At 38.6% G+C, this 23,776-nt stretch overlaps 1 protein-coding gene across 1 annotated transcript in view; it reads right to left on the bottom strand.

The window, feature by feature from the left end:
- The window catches only part of PDE4B (phosphodiesterase 4B), a 441,524-nt gene that overhangs the window by 410,963 nt on the left and 6,785 nt on the right, over positions 1 to 23,776 (bottom strand). Inside the window, exon 2 of the mRNA XM_032870016.1 lies at positions 23,373 to 23,611. Within this exon, the coding sequence (XP_032725907.1) occupies positions 23,373 to 23,611 (239 nt within the window). The remainder of the gene's footprint in view (positions 1 to 23,372; positions 23,612 to 23,776) is intronic.

Raw genomic sequence — 23,776 nt, 5'->3', positions numbered from 1 at the left:
CTTAAAAACAAGGATGACTTGGCCAGTAAATGTCAGCTAGTCTCTGCACTTGGGCACCTTGTAGAATCATCCATGGTCTTATGAACAAAGTGGCCAGAGTAGTAGAGATGGAGAATATCAATGGATCTAACAGCATAATGGACTCCCCCTCTTGAAAGCTTATCTAGTAACTACTGCTGCTCACTATTGGGCCTGCCAGCAACAGAGAACAATACAGAAATCATCCCTCCAGGAGACTAACAGGCCACTTGGTAGCAAACTAATTACACAGGACACCCTTCACTCAAGAAATAGCTGTGTTTAATCTAGTCAGGACAAACATACATCCTTGGTCTGGGTTTGCCTTTCTTACCCACAGTATCTCAGCCAGCCCACTATCCCAGGATTAAAGCATATGATGACCAGACTGGAACCCCACATAATACTAACTTGGACCAAGGGATCATTTTACAGCAGAGGCGAAATGGTAGAAAGGAAATAACTGAGGGCCCTGTACCCTGATCCTACTATCACCACACCATCTAGAAGTTCCATTAGAAAGGAAAGTAATGGACTCAAAGTTGTGACTGAGGTGCCAGTGTGGGGTTGACACCATTGTAGGATGGGGCATTACCCTCTAGAATGAGGTCCACACTTTAAAGTAGTCACCATTATATGGTTATAAAGCGTTGGGTAGGAGAATGTATGTGTCAGGGAAGGAAGGTATAGAAACAGAAGTGGCCCTGCTCACATTCATTACTCTGTTAATTAAATATTAAATATAATATTAAATATATCCCTGTTTGGGATATTTGTGCTTCCTATCTCCATTAGTTAGCAGTAGTCTTATATTCTCTTGATGATTAGAGTCCACTAACCCTGTCAATATGGCAACTTCTTTTTTGCTTACTGGTTTACTGACAAAAGGAAACCAAAGTGACCAGATAGCAGCTATGGCTTTAAGTTCAGCAGTACTACATAAAGTAGGAGTGTCCCCCATCTAGGAACCTTGACCACTAAATTCACAGAGCTAAAAAGTGGAGTAATGGAAAGGCATTAAAATCTGGTCTCCTAATTGCCAGACTCAATTCACATTCCCTGACCTTATTTCAGTTGACTTATCTGTAGCATGAAAACCTTAACTGCTCCATCTTTCCTAACACCGGTCTCCTTAGTCCTGTACCATCAGAGCTGCTCATGCTCCACTGTCTTCACTCTCCTTTGTCTTCCTCCTTCTTTCAAATGTTGTCCTTTTCTCATTCTAGAAATTCCTTTGAGGATTTTCTATTTCTCTAGCTATAAAAAATTCATTTTATCTCTCAAGACTTAACAAATCAGCATCTCTACATCTAATCTTGCTCCTGAGTTAAGACTAGTATTTCTCATTGCCTGACAATGTCCCAGGCCACCATTTTCTTTTTCACAGATGCTCCCCCTATACTATCAATTGGAAAATAATATGGCGATAAATACTTGAGGAATGAGTGATCCACTGAGTAACTGTCCTAACATCAATACGAGTAGTAAAGGAATTATCTGGGAAGAGTAATTCTTTACATTTCAAAAATGTGACAATGTATTTGACTTCTGCCTAAAAATGCACATACTCAAACAGAATATATTTGGAGATTACTAGGACCTATATGGAGAACTCAACATTTTTGGTTCTAAAATATATATTCAATCTGTAGTTAAGTAATACACATTCTATGGTAATAACATGTCTGTTCAAGGAACTAGCACCGGCCAAAATGCTCTAAATGAATAATGGGAAAGTTGGCACAGATCTCAAAGTTATAGGACAAGCCATATTTGACCCTAATACAAAGAGTCATACTAAAATAAAAGATGTGTTGGCCTCTACTTGTTGCTTAAAAGGAAGGCTGTTTCAGGAATAAGGAAAAAACATCAAGTGGCCTGGCAGATAACACAGCTTTATAAAAATGGATAAAAATTTAACAGATGGGGTCCCTGGGTGGCTCAGTGGCTTAAGCCTCTGCCTTCGGCTCAGGTCATGATCTCAGGGTCCTGAGATCAAGCCCCTGCATCAGTCTCTCTGCTTAGCGGGGAGCCTGCTCCCCACTCCCCCCATCCTGCCTGCCTCTTTGCCTACTTGTGATCTCTGTCAAATAAATAAATAAAATCTTCAAAAAAAAAAATGTAACAGATAGTTAACATACTAGAGTACAAGTATGGGAAGCAGATGCATGCTAACCAAAGAGGGACTGTTAAGTATGTTCCTTCAGATGGAAGCAGAGTATCTAAAAGACTATGGTCCAGGCCATTGGTAGTAAAAGTACAAGGAATAAAATTCTTAAACAGAGAACATAATTTGTTTAGGTGCTCACTAACTGCCAAGTCCCTACACATAACAAAAATCAAACATATCCAAATAGTACAGTTACTCAAAATTGGAAACACAGAACAATTAACTAGAATTTTACAGATGGGGGAAGATAGGTATCACTTAAAACACAAGGTCCTTTGGGAACCTTTATCAGCACAATCTTATAGAATGAAATGGGGGGGCATATGATTATGCCGATAAACAACTTGAAATCAGAACTTACTGAGATCTGGCCCTTAAATTTATACTCCAATCTATGACAACTTGTTACATAGGCAAGGGCTATTCTTGCTGGGAAGTTAGTTCTATCTGATATTCTGTAATGATCTTAGCCTAATTCATAATGTAACTACTATTTGATGTAATAATGAAGTAATTAGTAAAACTAATTTGATTTTCTTAAAAAAAAATCATAACACTGATATCAATGATCAGGTGTATGGGAAATTAAAGCCCCCACATGCTATTCTTCCAATGGAAGCTGACTGGCCCCAGGAGGAACTAGATTTACCTGACAATCAGTCTCTATATTAAATGAATCTCTTGACACCTTAGATGGAATTCACATTTCGGTGATGAAAGGAAATAAAAGGGTTGATGAATATGTACATGATTACAAACATATCCATGCTGGATATTTGGAAAAATGAAATATTTCTTTAAAGCAATACCAACACTCTACTGGTTGAAACAAATAATTTGTGTTTTAGTATTTGTATTTTTGCTTTTCTGTTATTGTTGTCCCATAAATGGTGCAAAAGATTCAGGGAAAAGAATGATAATGAGCAATGTATAATTATAAAGCCTTGACCAAGAGTCAGGTGGGTGGAATGTGTAACATAGAGTTATATTACAGCTGAACCGCAAGAGTTCCTTTCTCATCCTCAGACAACTGGAAGTCAGGTACTGATTCTTGGCCAAGATAACAATGAGTCGACTAATGATGTATAATGTGCTGTTAGAGTTTAATACTACCCTGATGGCACCCAGGGCCAGCCTCTTTGGTGGCTTACAACTGCTGTAACCAATATAAGAGCCTGGCTTGGCTATGGAACCAATGGAGCCTAAGAGATCCGTTGGAAACTTTTGCCAAAGTTCTCCGGAAATAAAATAGGTTTTTTGGTTTACCCCCCTACACCCAGCCAAATCTTTTCCCAGGTGTTTCCAACTTCAACAAATGGCACCACTACTAATCCAGCTGCTCGGGCAAAAACCATAGCATTGGATCTTGATTTCTCCCTTTCCCAGACCTCTACATGCATTCTGCAGCAAGCCCTGTCTATCAGGCTCCTTCTAAACAACACGAATTCTTTCACTTCTTTCCATCTACTCTGGCATCACCCTGTTTCAGATCACCTTCCTACAGTAGTCTCTGCTTCCTCTCTGCCCCTACACATTGTACCCATATCCAAAACACTACTTTTTGAAACTCAGATCATGTCCCATTTTTGTCTACAAACCTTGTAATGGCTTCTCATTGCTCTTAAGATAGAACAAAATTCCTACTCTAGCCCATAAGTGTCCAGGTGATCTAGCTGCTCCCTGCCTCTCTAATCCCAGCCATAGTCTTCCTCTCCCCCTTGCCTTCTGCGCTCTAGCCACACTGGCCTCCTTTCTCTTATTCAAACATCCTGGCTCTCTCCCACCTCAGGACATTTATATTTCTATTCCCTCTGCCTATAAAGCACCCCACACACAAACTTCTTGCTGATTAACTGGTTTCTATCATTTGGGTTACCAGTCAAATATCTTCTCTTCTTGGAAGACTTCCATAGCTATCTTACCTAAAGTATCCTTCCTCTCCTCAGCTCACAGTCTATCCCATCATGTTTGCTTCTTTCCTCCCATTGTTTCAGCCTAGTCTTCTGTTTATTATTGTAATCACTATTCTAATCAGCTTGTACGTCAGTAAACAGACTCATGCTTTTATCTATGAATTAAAACCAATTTACTTGAGATAGGATTCATAAATACAACTAATAATAAGATGACATAATGAAGTACATAAGATGAGAAGACATAATGAAGAGATACTGAGCGCCCAGTCTCCCCTTTCATCACACTGGCTGGCACCCCCAAGTGTAAATTCTTTGCACAAGTAGGTCTCTCTTGTCTGAGGAGCAAGTGACTGGCTAGCTTGGGCCTTTAGGAAACTTCCTCCTTGCATGCCAAGTACAACTAGTACTTATTTTGGATAATATATTAAGCCTAACCGATTCGGCTGTATACAACACACATACATAATTTATTCATACTTTTAGATGATTGCTTTGTGGGATTCTTGATCTGGGCATCCCCTTCATGTAAACCTCCATTATAATCATCTATATCTCCCAGTATTATTTATGATACAGGTTCGGCTGCTGTAGCAGACAGAAACCCACAGCAACAACAGAACTGTATTTACTTCACATTCAAATCCAGTCTGGTGTGGCTGCCTCCATGAAGTTGTCACGTGCTCAGTGCCCTTTGGTTTTGCAGCTTGATCAGCCCAGTGGTTTCACCTGGGTCACATGGTGCAAGAAATCCCACCACAGCATGGCCATCGCAGCTACTAGAAAAGGGGAGAGTAGAAGGAAAAGGATGCCTCTTCATTTCAAGGCATGTTCTGGCCAGACCCTAGATTCCTAGGCTCTAAGACTAAGAGGGACCTGCAAGGCTGAAAGGTGGCCTATCTCTTAGGTAGCCATGTGCTCAGTTACAACTCCACAGTTTTCTTACTGTTGGAGAGAAGCAAAGAATGGATATTAGAGAGTTCTCTCTCATGCACCAATCAGAATGCCATCTTCATAAAAACAAAGAATTTCTCTGTCCTCTTCCACCATTACATATCCCACCTCCTAAACAGTACCTCGCACGTTCGTCTTCCTTTGACCATTTTCCTTGCCTTTGTCCTGACTCAGCCATCAACACTGACGTGGTTTTTGGATGTAGATGAGTTTTGGCGGGGTGAGATCGGGAGTCAACCACCAAGAAAGTTTTCTCTCAAGAAAACTTGCAATATGGTGGTTTTCTTAAAAGCATAGGGTCAGGACCCACAGGCAAAAAGAGCTGGGGCACCGGAGTTGTTAAGGAGTGACGGATTTTATACTTTGGGATGGGCGGGAGGTAAAGATTAGGGAAGTTCCAAAAGGATTTTCATATGCTAAAGAAGACTTGAGGGAAACCAGAGGCCTTCCTATTGTCAAGCTAAAGCTGTTTTTCTTAATGTTTAGCAAAGCATTAACACAGTCGGGACCTTCCGGGAGGAATATTATGCTCTTCCCGCTCTTCCCGCTTCAAGTATTTGTCCGTGGGCTGCAGGTTATTATGATGTCTAATTTTATCTGTACGTCCTTCTGGAAATTAGATTATTGATAAGAATGTTTTTTTCTTGTAAATCACTAAGACGTTTGTAAACTGAGGGAGACACAGGTCTTGCAGGACTGTGATCTCTTTAAGTTAACCATTTGTTTTTCCCTCCCTTAGCTTTAGGGCCGCCCTGAGTGCCAGAGGAATGTCCCAGAGATCCCACCTTGGTGGGGGGGGGGGGGTCCATTTGTGCTTTGTCCTCAGTTGCCTTCTGCTCCCTCATCAATCACCGCTTGGACATAAGCTGTGTTCTTCTAAATTACTTTTCTGTCTCCGTGCCAATCTATCTCCCACACTGCCATCAAAACTAACTGTTTAAAATAGGAACAGTCTTCTTTTATTTCTTTTCTTGAAGTGCTTCAATAGCTCACCAATAACCTCAGGATAATTTACCAGCAGGGCCTTCAAGGGCCTCGCCAACCATATCTCACCTCACTCACCCCGTTCTCCAGCCAAATAAAGCTGAAAATGGCTCTTTGAACATTCCAATTTTTCTCATGCTTTTACATCTCTGCATGCGTACTATGCAAACCGCGAGGAATAGCCATTCACTCTTCTGCATCCCCACAGTATCTTGTAGATACTACCAATGACATTATTTTGTGATTTTTTAAATTTAACGCCTTCTTCTTCTGTGGGCTGTTACTACTGAAAGGAAGAACAGAGATCATGTCTTGTTCATCTTTCAGTTCTTAGCCAGGAGTTAAGCACAAAACTTTCTTGTTGCTGTCTGCAATGACCACATGTTTTAAGGAAGAAAGCACCATTACCTTATCTAGAACTCTCTTGGCACCTAGCATCCCCTGCTGGACGCTGGTCTGCTCCTGCCCAGGAATTTATGGATGTCAGGATGAATGACACGTAAGGAATAACAACTATGAAATAAAGTTTACTATTCACAGAGCAGATAGCAAAAGGATTCCCCAAGGAGAAGAGCTCAGATTCTATCTAAAGTGAAAAAAGTTGAGAGGGAGGTGGAAAATGGCTTAGGGAATTATTATGATTAAGGGGATGGGTGCATATTTTTTTTCTCTCTTTCCTAGGTGTGAGGCAAAGGGGAGAGGTGGGGAACTGAAAGCTATCAGCCATCAAACATCAAAAATAAATTATTTCTGTAGTATGAAACTCTTTCTTCCAATGATTATACTTTATTTGAAGTCGCTCTTTATTTGTTTTTGTTTTACCTTCAGAAATAAACCCCACCTCACAGGGTTGTTTTGCTATTAAATCTAAATAAAAAAGATGGAAAGAATATTTTATACTCTAATGTATGATAGTGAGAATATTATCTATACTCTGAAGTATTACAGCAATTATACTCACACCGGCTAGATCCTATCATCCCAAGTATTTTCTACATAAAACCCACACTTCCTATATTCCAGTAGAATTTTGATCTGATAACAGGATATATAAGCAACGATGACTGGCAGGTATGACACTGGATTTTAAATATCATCGTCCATTATCTCACATACCTGAGATGGGGACCCTGGGATGGGGGTGTTTGTGAATTGCTGACTCGTAGATAGCAGTGTTCAAGGCACAAGTCACAAACAGTGTGTCCGTAGGCAAAAAATGTCAGTGGGTGGTAAAGACTGGTGGGAGCTACACAGATGTGTGTGTCATCAATTTCCCATCCTCTCACCAGCTTTTGTTGAATCTGTGGCATTTGCTCACAGCATCTGTGGGTATTTTGATCTCTAAAACAGGGCTTTAGGATCTGTAGCTGAGAGGCAGCTCAAACGTGTAAAATATTTTTATTGAAAACCTCATCAGACTGTAAACTTATGACACATTGTAGGAGCAATAAAGCACATCCCCTGTTTCTGAGTCACCACCCCCCCCAAACTGACCATTTCCCCCTCTGTAATAGTGAGAACAGTTGAAATTGCTTCTAGCCCTCCACCTAACAACAGGGAAACAGTCACTGCTTTCCCCAAAGGAGGTAAAAGTTGGGACAATGAACACGGAGGACATCACATCTCATTTAAAGACACCCCAATAGAATCATCCTGTTCACAAGTGAAACATTTCAAGAAGCAAAGCACAGCCTTCAGGCACGCGGAGAAGGGAGACAGGCAAACCGATACTTAAAAACTTCTTTGAACGAATCACACGGGAGAAGCCAGACTGTTTCTTAAGAAAAAGTTTACCATGAGGAAAACCTTAAAACATGGTTCCCTGCCTTTTTTTTTTTTTTTAAATCTCTGAGCTTCTTCCTATCCAACTGAAAATGCACCGATACCTGACAATATTTCTATTGCATCATTAAAACGTAAGCATTCAGGGCGCCTGGGTGGCTCAGTGGGTTAAAGCCTCTGCCTTCGGCTCAGGTCGTGATCCCGGGGTCCTGGGATCGAGCCCCACATGGGCTCTCTGCTCAGCAGGGAGCCTGCTTCCCTTCCTCTCTCTCTGCCTGCCTCTCTGCCTACTTGTGATCTCTGTCTGTCAAATAAATAAATAAAATATTAAAAAAAAAAAAGACGTAAACATTCTAAGAGCAGTACTGTTAGCTAATAACTGGGAATTGAATTCCACCACAGGTCAGTTGGCTTGGCACAGAAAAAAGAAATGCCCCCAGATAAAAACTCATGCTTGTGATCTGCAGCAATGTGCGCCTTTGGCTGAAAGGAAGGTGGAAAGTCCACTTTCTCTTATTCTCAGCAGATGAACTTACCTCCTACTACACTGAAAAAATTGAATTCTCAAAATGTGGTCCGTAAGTTGGTTCCATAAATTTCATCTGGGAGCCCTAACCCAGACCTCTCAGTTCTAGGGCGGGGCCCAGCAATCTGGTTTTCAATAAGCCTTTCCGGGAATTCTGATGCACTCTAATATCTGACAACCAGTGACGGTGACAACTTTGGAAATGAGTTTCTCCTACTTCTCTCCTTGTCACTTCCAATATAGTCATTCTTTTCTACCTTGGATTTACACCTCTCAAAAGAAGAGATTTCTAATCTTATCTAAAGTTTATCTCCTTTTGGGGGGGTGCCGTACTCCCCCTAGCATATTTTATATCAACCATTGCCCATTTCTCTTATCTTTGATGTCTTCTCTTCTACTGGTTCCTTCCATTCAGCATAGGTAAGTCTCCACATTATAGCCTTCTCCTTCATCAAGTCTATTCCAATCAGTTTTCATTCTTACTCTTTCCTTTCACTAATGAAAAACTTGAGAGTAATATCTTATTGCTATCCTTTCTTCCTCAGTTCTAATTTGTGTTTTAAGTTGTAATTTGTCCCCTAATATCACTTTCAACTTAACATCCAATATACAAAGGAACCTACGTACCTACCCAGTAGAACCACGTTACCACGGCATTACTGTATATGCCTCTCTGCCCCTTGCCTCCCAGTTCATCCTTAAATCCATTGTATTCTGACTTGAAATCCACTAGCACTGCTCTCATTAGCGTTGCCCGTGTCCATTGAGTTGAAGTACCAGATGGACTTTGCTCAGTACTCTTCTGACTCATACTCTGTACAACTTCTGTCTTTGATAATCGAAAACTTCCCAATGGCTAAGTTCTGTGTCTTTGTGTCTTTGACAATAATTCTCTATTCTAGTTCTCCTCCTATTTCTCTGGTTATTCATTTTCTGCCTGCTCCCTGGATCTTCCTTCCTTCACCCTTACTTCCTTGGGGCTATATCATGATGACGATGATGATGATGATGATGATGATGATGATGCCTTGAGGCTAAGCATTCCCAGTTGAAGGTGGAATTGATGTTAATTAATCTCTTTATACTTGGTCTGGGCAATCTCATTCATTCCATCACTTCATTACCACTTGTACATTTATGATCTCCAAACTACAGTACAGACACACATCTTGAACTGTTCCCAGACAATGTCCACTTAGGACATGTCTAGAGTACTTTAAACTCACTCCATTCAAAACTAAACCCACATCCTTCATTTCATAGCTTATCCTCCCCATCCCCACTTTTTTGTCCTTGTTCATGGCATTAGCATTCACTCAGCTGAACAAGCTAGAAACTGCTATGTGTTCACAGCCTCTCTTCCTTGCCCCCAATCCATATTCAACTCATTACCAATTCCCACCATCCTACCCCAAAGTTGCATACCTGGAATAAATCCCAGTTGGCTTTCATATATAATTCTTTTTATATGTTGCTGAATTTTATTTGCTAATTTCTTTGAGGATTTCTGTAACTATGTTCATGGGAGATACTGATCTGTAATTTTTCTTTCTTGTAATGTTTTTGGTTTAGTTATTAGAGTAAAACTGGCCTCATGGAATAAGTTAAGATGTGTTCTATCTACTTCAGTTTTCTGGCATAGATTGCAAAGATTTGGTATCACTTCTTCCTTCAGTGTCTGTTAAAATTCATCAGTGAAACAATCGGGGCCCAGAGCTCTCTTTTTTAGTAGGTTATGAATTTTCTAATCAATGTCTTTAATTAATATAGGCCTATTCATGTTACCTAGTGCCCCCCAGTGAGTTTTGGTACTTTGTGTCTTTCAAGAAATTAATCCATTTTATCTAAATTATCAAGATGTGGGAATAGAGTTGTTCACAGTGTTGATTTATTATTCTTTCAATCTCTATGAGATCAACAGTAATGATTTTTCTATCATTTCTAAAAGTTACCATATGTGTGTTTTCTTATTTTTCTTGGTTAGCCTGAAGAAAGGATTATCAATTTACTGATCTTTTCAAAGAACCATTTTTTGGTCCTTCTAATGTCCTCTGTTGTTTTCTGGTTTTCAGTTGCATTGCTTTCTGCTCTAATTTTTATTATTAATTTTCTTCTGCTTGCTTTAGTCTTAAATTGTTCCTTTTCTGTCTGGTTTCCTGAGACAGAAGCCTCACTGATTTTACCTCTTTGTTTTTGTCAAATATATACATAACACTATAAATTTCACTCCAAGCACTGCTTTTAGTACATCCCACAAAATAGGATAAATTATATTTTTACTTTCACTTAGTTCAAAATATCATTAATTTTCTCTTGAGATTTCTCTTTGATCTGAGATTTAGAATTACGTTGTCTAATTTCCAAATTTTGGGGGTTTTTTTCAACTATATGTTACTGATTTCTTGTTTCATTCTATTACGGTCTGAGAACATTTTTTGTATGACTTTTATTCTTTTAAATTTGTTAAGGTAATGTGTCATAGTTCAGAATAGATGTATCTTGATGACTATTCAACATGAGTTTGAGAAGAATGTGCATTCTGTTGTTGGATGCAGTATTCTGAAAAATTTCAATTAAATCAAGCTGATTGATAGTGCTGTTCATATCAAATACATCTGTAATGATTTCTCTGCCAATTTGTTCTTTCACTTACTGAAAGGGTGATGTTGATATTTATAGCTGTTTTTTTTTTACTCATTGCATTTATTTGTCATCCTCTCCTTTTTCTTCTCTCTCTGGTACTAATGGACCATTTTATATGATTCCTTGTTTCTCCTCTCTCAGCGTATCAATTATACTTATTTTTTTTTAATGTAGTAGTTTCTCTAGAGTTGTCAATATACATTTTTAAGTAATCTAAACCAGCCTTGCTCTGCAGGGCAGGTACTTTGAAAAAAATAGCCCCAATTACTCACTCCTGTCCATGATGACATTGGTATCATTTGTTTTACTTATCCATATAGTATCATCCCCCAACACATTCTTACTATTGTTACTTTAAATAAACAGTTAGGTTTTATATAGTTGAGATTAGTATAAAAAATTAATGTTGGGGCCCTTGGGTGGCTCAGTCATTTAAGCGTCTGACTTTGGCTCAGGTCGTGGTCTCAGGGTCCTGGGATTGGGCCTGCATCTGGCTCCGCACTCAGCAAGGAATCTGCTTCTCCCTGTCCCTCTGCCCATAGCCCAGCTGGTGCTCACACAATCTCTCTCTCTCTCTCAATCTCTCTCTCTCTATCTAATAAATATATAAAATCTTTTTAAAAATGTTATTTTAGGGGTGCCTGGGTGGCTCTGTGGTTAAGTTAAAGCCCCTGTTTAGCAAAATACCATCATGGACAAAGGTTTGTAAGATAAGGCATGGTCTGGAAATGGAGGGTAAAAGTACAGAGAGAAATGAATTCTCTATATAAAAAGCAACAGAGGGGCACCTGGGTGGCTCAGTGGGTTAAGCCTCTGCCTTCAGCTCAGGTCATGATCCCAGGGTCCTGGGATCAAGCCCCGCATCGGGCTCTCTGCTCAGCAGGGAGCCTGCTTCCTCCTCTCTCTGCCTGCTTCTCTGCCTACTTATGATCTCTGTCTGTCAAATAAACAAATAAAATCTTTTTTTAAAATGTTATTTTACCCTCATTTACTTCTTCTCTTACATTCTTCCTTCCTTTATGGAGATCCAAGTTTATGCCATATATAATTTTCCTTTTTTTTTTTTTTTTTTACAGAGAGAGAGAGAGAGAGTGCACAAGCAGGCAAAGAGGCAGGCAGAGAGAGAGGGGGAAGCAAGCAGAGAGCCTGATGCAGGGCTGGATCCCAGGACCCTGAGATCATGACCTGAACTGAAGTCAGAGGCTTAACCCACTGAGACACCCAGGCGCCCCAAAGAACTTTTATTATCATTTCTTTTGGGGCAGCAGTATTGACAATAAATTCCCTTAGGCTTTGTTTGTACAAAGAAGTCTTTATTTCTTCTTCACTTTTGAAGGATAATTTTGCTGGTTATAGAATTCTAGGTTAGTGGAGGCTTTCTTTCAAAATCTTACACTCTTCTTGTTTTCATAATTTCTAACAAAGTTTGCTTCTTGCTTATCTTTCTCTATATACATTTTTTATTCATTGGCTTCTTTCAAGATTTTATCTTTGTTTGGGGTTTTCTGTAGTTTGAATATGATATGCCCAGGTATAGATTTTTGAGTATTTATCTTTTATCTTTATTGACTTTCTCTAACTTCTTATATCTATGATTGAGTATCTGTCATCAATTTTAGAAAATTCTCGGCCATTACTCACATATTTACTTCTCCTGTGTTAGCTCTTCACTTCTCATATTCCAAATATGCTTATGTGACACCTTTGAAAATTCTCTCTGATTTTTGGATGTTCTGTTATTTGTATGGTTTTGGTAGGGGTATTTTATTGTTTTTGTTTTTCTCTTTACACTTCAGCTTGCAAAGTTTTTATTTTCAAGTTCAGTGATCCTTTCTTTAGCCTTATCCAGTCTACTAATGAGCTCATTTAAGAAATTCTTCATTTCTGTTGTAGAGATTATTATTTCTAGCATTTCCTTTTGATTTTGTCTTAGAGTTTCCATTTCTCTGCTTTATACTATTCACCTCTTGATTGTTGTTTACTTTTCCCATTAGAGACCTTATTATATCCAACAGTCACTTTATTATTTATTTGGCAGGGGGAGCACAGGGAGAGGGAGACGCTTAAGCAGGTTCCATGCCCAGGTCAGAGCCTGACACAGGGCTCGATCTCATGACCCTGAAATCATGACCTGAGCCAAAAATAAAGAGTTGGATTCTTAACCAGCTGAGCTACTTAAGTACCCCTCCAACAGTCACTTTAAATCTCCTTTCTGATAATTCTAATATCTGTGTCATATCTGGGCTTCATTCTGATTCTTACATTGTCCCTTCACACTATTTTTTCATGCTTTTAGCATATCTTATAATTTTGTTGTTGTCATTAAAAGCCAAATATGACATATCAGTGAACAGAAACTGAAGCATGCAGGCCTTTAATGTAAAGGCCTTGTCTTACTCTGAGCAGAGTTTAGACTATGTTCAATGTGTGTTGCAACCATAAATGTTAGAGACTTCCAATTTCTCTAGTGTCTTTCTTTTGGTCTTCCTTACTTTCCTATGAGCACCTGTAAGAACTCCTCCTTAGGTAAGTCCTGTTACTTGCAGCTTTTTAAGCCGTAATCCACTCTTATTATCTTGAAGGAATGGTGGTGTGGTGGTAAGCGGTTGCAGAGAGGAAGCCCTCCATAATTGTTTGATTAAACATCGCTCTTGCAGTGGACCTATGTCATAAGTATTTCTTAGCTTTTCCCCATACATAAGATAGACAGGCTAAAGGACACGGGGTGGGAGAAATGTCCTCCTTCTAGGCTGGATATGGCTCCAGTAAAGTAATTTCCCTTGAAGAGTAGGATGTTCTGGAAAACACTTTAGGCATATTTCACAATGGTTACTTTTCCTCTCCCTGTGCCAGAGCCAAAGGGAGTCCTATCTTAGCTCTTTACCATAAGAAATTATTGGGGTTATAGGAGGTAAAGCCCCCTAACAGTGTAACCTCCATGAGTTTCTCATTCTCTTGCCAGTCCACACCTAGCTTAAGCATTCCCTTACAATTACCATTTAAGTTTCCCCATCAGTGTATGACTCCAGTGGCTTCTGCTCCACAGGGACAGATCTCAGCTGTGACTCTCTGGATTTACCTATATCTCTCTAGATTTTGAAATGGTGATTGGTTTTGTGACCTCAGTTCTCTGTTGGATCTAACAAAAATTGTTGATTCTCAGTTTGTTCAGAGTTTTTCTTATTGTAAAGACGTGAATGATGACTTCCAAGCTTTTTATATAGCCGTGCTGAAACTAGAAGCTACCTTATTCCTTTTTATATTCTAATCTCAAACAGAATTCAGAACATAGCAACTAGACAGACCTGAGGAAAGTTTGTTGTGTTGTTTTCTTTTGTTTTGTTTTGTCACAAGAGTTAGGGCTGCAACTGTTAAGTCTTTTTATTTGTTTATTTATTTATTTATTTGACAGAGAGGAAGTGAAAGATCACAAGCAGGCAGGCAGAGAGAGGGGGAAGCAGGCTCCCAGCTGAGCAGAGAGCCCGATGCAGGGCTCGATCCCAGGACCCTGAGATCATGACCTGAGCCGAAGGCAGAGGCTTTAACTCACTGAGCCACCCAGGTGCCCCTGCAATTGTTAAGTCTTAAGAAAATGAAGTCCAAGCAAAGGCATGAAGACTGTGAAGGCCTTGGTCAGATGCTGGTCATGAGAGCTTAGCAATCTGCCCTCAGCAAAGATGTAAACCTTTGGAGGACCAGAGGCTGGTCCTACTTCATCCTGACTCTAACAGTGTTTTGTAAACAGGTATAAACTGAGGCAAAGGTTTGGCCAAAGGGGAAAGAAGTATTTGCCTGCCATTTGCTAGAATTCAGTATCTTTGCAATATTCACAATGCAGGTGAGCTCTTCATGTTTACATAGCTCTTGTAAGGTTCTACTGCTGATACCAAGCCTATGTACGCAGCATTAGACTGAATTCCTGAATTCATTCTACATTAAGGACTAAGAAGGAAACTGTGTAGAGAGAAATCTTGAATTCATGTAGATTCACCAAAGACCATAAATTTGAAAAATACTAAAATAATTACTAGGTGAGATTTCAGGTGATACAATTAATTGCAGACAGACCTTCAGATTTTTCCTGTGCCCTGAAAGATAATAACCCCCATTCCCACCCCCCCAAAAAAATTATGGAACTTAGACTTGGAAGAAAAGCAGAGCAAAGATGATGCATATTATAAAAGAGCCTAGTTGTACAGTAATATAGTCCAGAACTGGATGGGAAAAAAAAAAATCTCCTGGGTAGAATCAAGCAGTCTGAAAGACACAGATAGATAAAAATTTATTTCTACAATGGATGCCTTTAACAAATCCAGAGCTCAATGATTCAGGGCTATGTTAAATAACAAATAACAAAGAGATCAACTAACAAAGAGAAAATTCAAAAAGTAATTCCAGTATATATGCACTAAAGGAAAGAAGATACTAAAATAAGAATCAGATTAGACAATTACAAACTCAGATGGTCTTTTATGAAAGGGACATGAAACAGTAGAAGCATTAATGTCTCTTAGAGAAAATAAGAAACATTATTACTCAAAGTCAAGAACATTTAGATACTAAGGTGTGATGGCTAATTTTATGTGTCTACTTGACTGGACTACGGGATGCTCAGAAAGCTGGTAAAACATATTTCTGGATGTGTTTGTGAAAGTGTTTCTGGAAATGATTACCATTTGAATTCGTAGACTGAATAAAGAAGGTCACTCTCACCAATGCAGGTGGGCACTGTCCAATCATTTGAGGGACTGATAGAACAAAAATTTGAAGGAAGGGAAAATTTGTTCTTTGCTTGGGACATCCATTTTCTCCTGCCCTTGGACATCAGTGCTCTTCATTCTTAGGCCTTTAGACTGGAACTAGGACTAGTTCACCCCCATTCTTGAGCCTTTATACTTGTACTAGAACTTAAAACAACAGCTCTCCTTTCCTCAGACTTTTGGACTTGGACTGAATTACACTACTGGCTTTCTTAGTTTTCCAACTTGCAGATGACAGATTATGGAACTTTTTGGTCTCCATGATTGCATGAGCCAATTCCTATAATGTATCTCTTTGGATATCCTATTGCTTGTGCTTCCCTCAAGAATACTAAAACCTGGGGTGCCTGGGTGGCTCAGTGGGTTAAGCCTCTGCCTTCAGCTCATGTCATGATCTCAGAGTCATGATCTCAGGGATCAAGCCCCACATCGGGCTCCCTGCTCAGCAGGGAGCCTGATTCCCCCTCTCTCTCTGCCTATCTCTCTGCCTACTTGTGATCTCTCTCTCTCTGTGTCAAATAAATAAATAAAATCTTAAAAAAAAAAAAAAAAAGAATACTAATAACCTGAGGAAAGACTGTCTTCAGGAGCCTAAGTCAAAGAAATGGGGCCTCAATTAGCCCCTGGAGCACAGCCTTAAGAGATATGAAAAAAAGCTTCCACTCAAGATTACACTGAAGGAAATCTCAGAGATGAAACAAATGTGGGATGAAGGAGGCTAAGAAATCCATAGCATGAAGCTCTGAAGGTTTTCTGCTAATAATGAACTAAATCATTTCAACTAACCCTTTGCTTTAAAACAAAAGATAAGTACCTATTTATCTCCTTAATATCATCAAAGTGACCAGTTAGTAAGGAAATAGCAAGCCAAAATCTAAAGGGAAGTGTCTCACCAGAGCTATATGATAAACACCAATGTTGCTTTTGCCTGAAAGACATTTGTCACAGAGAGCAAATGTGAACATTAGTTTGATGGCCTTGAGGATCATGAGGAACTTCGGTCAAAGCTCAGACAGGCCTATGGTGGGGAGTCCAAAAGGAGAGTCTTCCCCAGTTAAACTGGAACTTCACAGAGGTATTTGCTCAGAGTCAATGTAAAATAGAAAAAACAAAAACAAAAAACACCAAAGCCGAGGGGGAATGTCCTTAATAGGTTATGACCATCAGCGTGGATGATTGAAAGAAACAAACAAACCAACAAACTCAAATCACTCTAGAAATGCCCCAGTGACTCTGTAGACCTGGTAGAATTAAATATATTCTCTATAGTTGAGCACACCTTCCTTTTCTGCTTTAAACCTGCCTAGAAATAATGTTTCAATGACAATGAGCAGCACACAATAAAGAAAAAAATCAAGCACATTTTGTAAACCTAACATTGAGGGAAAGAAACCAGACCCAAATCAGTATATATTGTGCTGTGTCATTTATATAAAGAACAAAACATTACTAACCAATGTTGTTAGAAGTAAGAAGTCAGTGACTAGAAAGAAGCCGGCTTCTGCAGTGCTAGTAAAATTCAGCTTCTTGATTTGGGTGCTAGTTATGTGGTTGTATTGAGTATTAGATAGATAGATAGATAGATAGATAGATAGATAGATATAGATATACAAATATAGATATAGATAGATAAGGGTATAACTTGATAAAGAGGGTGTTTTGGCGTTTTTTTTTTTTTTTTAAGTATGAAAAAGAACCATCAGAAAACACAGATAATAGAAAACAGACCTATGGAAACTTCAGATATCTAAATGAGCAAAGGAGCAAAATAATTATTCTTACTATATTTAAAGAAATTTTTAAAAGTTTGAAAATTTCTGCAATGGAGTAGGCTGCCTTTAAATTGATCCCCAATTTGTGCTCCTCCTTGTGTTCATGCCCTTGTACAATCCCTCCCCTTGTGTGTGGGCTAGACCTAATGAATATAATATGTAAAAGTGATGGGATATCACTCACAAGATTAAGTTGTAAAAAGATTTTGACTTCTATCTTGCTCACCTCCTATTGGTCTGTCACTCTCTCTCAAAGTCCTTGCTCTGGAAGAAGCAAATTATCATGTTATAAGTAAGCCTATGGAGAGGTGCACATAGCAAAAAACTGATATTTCCAGTCAACAGGCAATAAGGACCTGAACCTATCAATAACGAAGCATGGAAGCAGATCCCACCCACCCAGTCAAGCCTCAAAATGATTACAACATTGGCCAGTAACTTGATTCCAGCCTTGTGAGAGGCTGAATCAGAGGCACCCAGCTAAGCAACAAATCTAAATAAATAATAAATAATAAATATTTAGATATTAATAAGTAATATTAATATTTAAATATTTAGAGATAATAAATATTTGTTACTTTAATCTACTAAGTTTTGGAGGTTATTGATTATGCAGCAATAGATAACTAATACATATACACAATAGAAAACTACATAAAATTATCTAACATATTTAAAAAGTAAATCAATACAGGGGTGCCTGGGTGGCTCAGTGGGTTAAACCTCTGCCTTCAGCTTGGGTCATGGTCTCAGGGTCCTGGGATCAAGCCCTGCATCAGGCTCCCTACTCAGCGGGGAGCCTGCTTCCCCCTCTTTCTGCCTGCCTCTCTGCCTACTTGTGATCTCTCTCTCTGTCAAATAAATAAATAAAGTCTCTTAAAAAAAATGAATCAATATAAATACAAACTCTGAAAATAAAAAAATATAGTAACCAAAATTGAAAAAAATGTAACAGGCTTCACAGCAAATTAGACAATAGTTGAAAAGTGAATTAGCAAACTGGAGGGCAAATTAAAAAATATAGTCCAGAAAAACAAAATAATTTTTTAAGAAATTGAAGAGATTGCCAAAAATGGAAAATAAAGAAGTAGGTGCGAAGTAGATTTAATCAGAAGTCCAAAAGCAGAGGAGACAGAGGTTCACATAGGAAATATTTGAAAAGATAATGAAAAAGTATATTCCAGATATCATGAGAGTGACATCAATGTACATGTTCAAGAAGTCCAATAAATCCCATATAAGATAAATAAAACAAAACCCACCCATAGACACATCAAAGTTGGACTTCAGAAATTCAGAAACAAACAAAAGGCAGATTACTTATATGAACAACAATTAGATTTACAGCCAATTACCCAACAATAGCAATAAAGCCAAAAGACAAGGGAAAGTAGTTACCATACAATGAAAAACAAAAAGGATGCTTTCAAGAATGAGAGCAAAATAAAGACATTTTCAGGCAAATAAAAAATGAGCATGAATCCCAGAGGACTGACTCAAACAAAAAAGCAAGTGATCCCAGGGGGTCTGAGATACAAAAAGGAACTATAAACAGAGATACTGCTAAACATCTAAATCTAAATCAGAGGCTAAATACAAAAATAATGCGGGTGTACTGTGGGGTTAAAAAAATAGAGATAATTAAAATATATAAAAACAAACTGTAAACAGGGAAGGGCTGGCTAGGAGGCAAAATATTCTAAGATCCCCATGGAGGAAGATTAAAATTATAAAGTTAACTCTTGACTTGCAAGACTGAATATTGGCTTATTTCCTAAATCTGGCTGTAGTGTCACCACTTTGATAAATGTGGTAATTAATAAAGTCCTTTAACTATTTAAAATGTGAAGACACTAGAGATATGGCACTGGACTAATTCAACTTATATGGGACCAAGGAAAACTACAGCCTTTACAGTGGAACATGACTTAGGCTGATGCTGGTTAGAAGACATCACCCTACAAAAAGCTGAAGAACACCTAATAAAGTGAGAAAATTTAAAAGGTGAGGTAAATAAATCTGAGGCCTTAACTTCCTTGAGCTTTAATTTACAAGGGCAAGAAGCTTCAGTTTCAGATTTATCTTTACATGCTCAAGCAGCGATTGATACTGGAGAAACAAGCTCACAAAGATGGCAGTCACACCTTCCTAATGATCTTCTCCTGCTCTGTCCCTCTAAAGAACAGTCACATCCCTGATGTGACCCCAGAATTAAGAGGAAGAGGAAGACAACTGAAGAAATGGCAAAGAAGAGTATGTTTTTCCCATTCATTGATGTGCCTTCCAAGTGTTAGGAATGCCACCAGTTTAACAGTCCCAGCTTCCTTCTAGCTCAGTCTTCCTCAGGGAGAGGGCATACTTTACTCTGTGTTGGTGTTCCCAGAAGGAAAACATGGGCATGCACAACTTCCCCTCTACTTCCTCATGTGAGCAGGATTTCTACAGCTCTTCCCTGCTACATGTTTTACAGGGTGAGGCTCTCCCTCTGAAGGTGAGGCTGCTCAGGTCCAGCATCTCCTGTCACTGGGTGGTAAGTCTGTGTAATTCTGGTGTTCAGAAGAACACTTGCTCACACACATAGATTATATATTCTGACATCAACTTTATCAGTAATTAACATAACACCTTGTTTACAAATCTGACTTCTTTTTTCATCCTATTTCCAAATTGATTCCAATAACTCAGGTGGCGAAGTTCCCCCAGAATTCCCAACAGTAGAAAATGAATGATTCTGGCAGCTCAGTCTATACATAACAACAACATCAACAATAATAATGGAACAACATCAAAATAATCACCAAGCGCTGGTTACTACGTTCTACGCACTGCACACATTATCTTTAATTGTCTTCACAATTCTGAAAAGTAGGTACTATCTCTTCACTGTTTATTCATTTGGGTTTCTGTGGAAGAATGAAACTTACCCAATAAGTAAAAGGAAGGATGTCTTCCCAGCTAGACACAGGTCCTTTCTAACTCATTCTTTCTCTGTGGTAATTTAAATCACTCTTCTTATATTCCATGCAATGATGGCCAGCTCCTGTCATTAATGTGCTCTCCCCAAACAAGGGCTAAATTTATAGTAGTGGTTTTCTGTTTAACCTTCTATACGCTGGGCACCACCTTTCAATTGCACTCACTCAAAGTCCTTCCCTAGCTTTAAAAATCTCATCTCTAGCACACAGCCCTATACCTATGGCTCATTTATCACACCAACCAGGAATTCAAGATCAGTTTCGCCCAGTTGTCACTGTCAAAGCAATTATCAGAGCAGGAGTCATGTCCCAGAGATATTTTTCAGTCTAGATCAGGAGTCACCAAACTGACTGGCCCCCCAAATCTAGCCCACTACCTATATATGTAAATAAAGTGTTACAGGGACACAGCTACATTTATTTATTATGCATTATCTACAGCGACTTTCACACTACCACAGCAGGGTTGAATATTCAGGATAGAGACTGCAAAGCCCACAAAGCCGAACATATTTACTCTTTGGCCTTTCACAGAAAGTTTGCTCACCCCCCTAGGTTAGACATGGAGGTTGATTCCATATTCTCAGTACTCTAAGTGGTTAGTATAGTTCTTTCTCACATATGGTCATAGGCTGTATCTTTCACATCTGTTTTCTTGCATCAAGTTGATGGCAATAATGACAGTCGGAGCTCTACTTCCCCACTTCTAATCGAATGTCTTTCAATCAGATTCCTCAGCCAGCAATTCTGTCAGTCTATAGCTATCAATACTCCAGCGATAGCATTTTTAAGGAATATACAGAAATGCTTTTAGTTATCTATATTTAAAAATAAATGTAGAATCAATGATTGATACTCTTTCATATATTAAGAATCCAGGTAATTGAAATGAAAAACATGTTATGAATGAATTACTAATGTGTAGTATTACCAATGGCACAACATAAACTCTCTGGATAATGGCTAAACCCTCCATTTCAATCTGAACTATGGACACCCAGCATGAGGCCACTGATACTTGAGACATGGTTTCTAGTTTTCAAAAGGCTTTACTGGATAATGCTCAAGAGAAGAGAAATTATTTGTTGATAAGTTGACATGTGCTTTTTACTAATATAGGTACCTTATAGAAATTACCATATTTAACCTTCACAATAGCCCATGAGCTGAGTGTCATTACTGTCTCTGCACAGAATAATACCCCCAACTGAGAGATATAGACAAGCATGTCCCAAATGTCAGTCGGGATCTGATACTTCTACAGGAAGGACAATTGCCACAGCTCTCAAGGTGTCCTTGAGTTAAATAAACTCAAAATTTGCAAGGTACATTTTATCTAGATTGTTATTCTAAAGAGTATATTATCAACACTGGCCAAAACCAGAACACCCCCCCACCCCCCAACCCCATAGCAGTCATCACTTCTTTAGTTGTGAGCAATTTACTTCTGGGAAAGAGTCTGGGATGGTACAAGGGGCAATCAGAGAACTCAGGAAAGCATACATTCACCAACTGGTATGAAAGCATTTCAATATTGTAACAACTGGTACAACTGTACCAGTGCCAACTTGCTGAAAAATAAATCTGTGGAATTCTTTACAACTCCAAATCTGCAATTCTGCAGAAGCATAACCAAGACTAATTACAGAAGCTATGCAATTGAGTAAGCGATCTGGGAGTGATATGCCCATTTTAGTTCCCAGTGATTGGCTATGACTATTCTAATGTTAATTCAGCTCAAGAGGAGAAGTCAGGGCTTCTCGGGTTTTTAACCCATTCTCCCTACAATGTGTTACCATGCTTCTCTATCGCATCCAGACTGTCTGATGAACCATTTCATGCCAATAACTAGAATAGCTAGAGTCTCAGTGATCTAATGCTGAGTGTATTTGAAAACCACCAACTAAAAAATGCCCTGCATTATTCAGTGGGTATATATTGGGCTACTCACCAGCACTGCAGAGCTCAGCGGGTAGCAAGGATGTATGGCACACCATAAAAATCAGATTTTAATGAGTGAACACATTTAGTCCTTCTCCTTAATAAGTGATTTAAACAAAAAAGGCACCATATTTTTACAATTTAAAATTGTATAAAATACAGAGAAAATATTTTTCATTTTAATGATAAAACTCCATGTTAGGTAAGCAGGCCATTTGTGGAAGATATTTGAAAATTACGTAGAGGAAAAAAAAGAAAAAGAAAAAGAAAACGTAGATTATTAAATAGATGATAAAACACACATTTGAAGTAGCATCACAGTGCAATTTTAACTACAGTTATGAGATTGTATGTACTTGATTAACTTCTCAACCCTAGATTAAAATAGCCTCTTTTTACAAGTATAGACTCGGCAAATACAGTCCAAGCGTCTCTCACAGTATAATTTTCATTCCTCTTTTGATTTATAATAAAGTGTTTTATTTCATACATAATCACAAACTGAGATTAGTAAAGTGGTATTGTGATAAGAAGAAGCTAGGAATAATTCTATGTGGAGCAAAGAAGTAAGAATATCTCCTGTCATATATACACATATAATTCCTTTAGGTACTCTCCTAAGATTGTGCTTTTCTAAATGCAAACATATTGATGCACATTGAATGGTTACTTAAAAAAAAAAAAAAAAAAGATCATAGGCAGTCGTTTTGTTTTCCCTTGACCTTAATAAAAATGTATCTCATTCCCCCCACAATAGGATCCTTCCCAATCTTAACCAGGCTGAATATATCTCCACTGCACCCAAAGGAAAACAAATTCTCTAAATGTTAATAACCTTAGTCCACAAATAACAAACATTTTAGTAACAGGAAATTATGTTGGAATAATCAGAAAGTAAAACTTAGAATTGACACTTAATTATAAAACTACTCACCACTCCTGGCTTACAGTTGTAATAGCGATGCTTGGAAGTGTCGTCAAAGGCAGCGTGGTCGGTCTGGAAATGCCATCTCCCTCGGGAGTCCTCGCTCTCTCACTCTGTCTTTGGGACAGTGGTGGTAACTGTAAGTTCCCTGAGCAACACCTTCTCCCTCTCCAGAGGTCAATCCCAAGTGTGTTACTCGAAGAACTGTAGGATTTACTCAAGCTACATTCCAAATAATCTTTAACATTCTGGAGGAACCACAGTGGGGGGAAAAAAAAGAAAAGAAAACGAAAATGAGATTCAAATGTTTCAGATGATGTGAAATAAGAATCCAAATAATCAAGTCATCCATCATAAAGTCCAGATTCATGATCGTACAACCAGAATCTAATACTGACGTCAAAACCTTGAGA

This window comes from Lontra canadensis, unplaced genomic scaffold (genome assembly GCF_010015895.1).
Source record: "Lontra canadensis isolate GAN:19392208 unplaced genomic scaffold, GSC_riverotter_1.0 scaffold40, whole genome shotgun sequence".
NCBI lineage: Eukaryota > Metazoa > Chordata > Mammalia > Carnivora > Mustelidae > Lontra > Lontra canadensis.
This window is presented reverse-complemented; position numbering and strand designations above follow the sequence as displayed.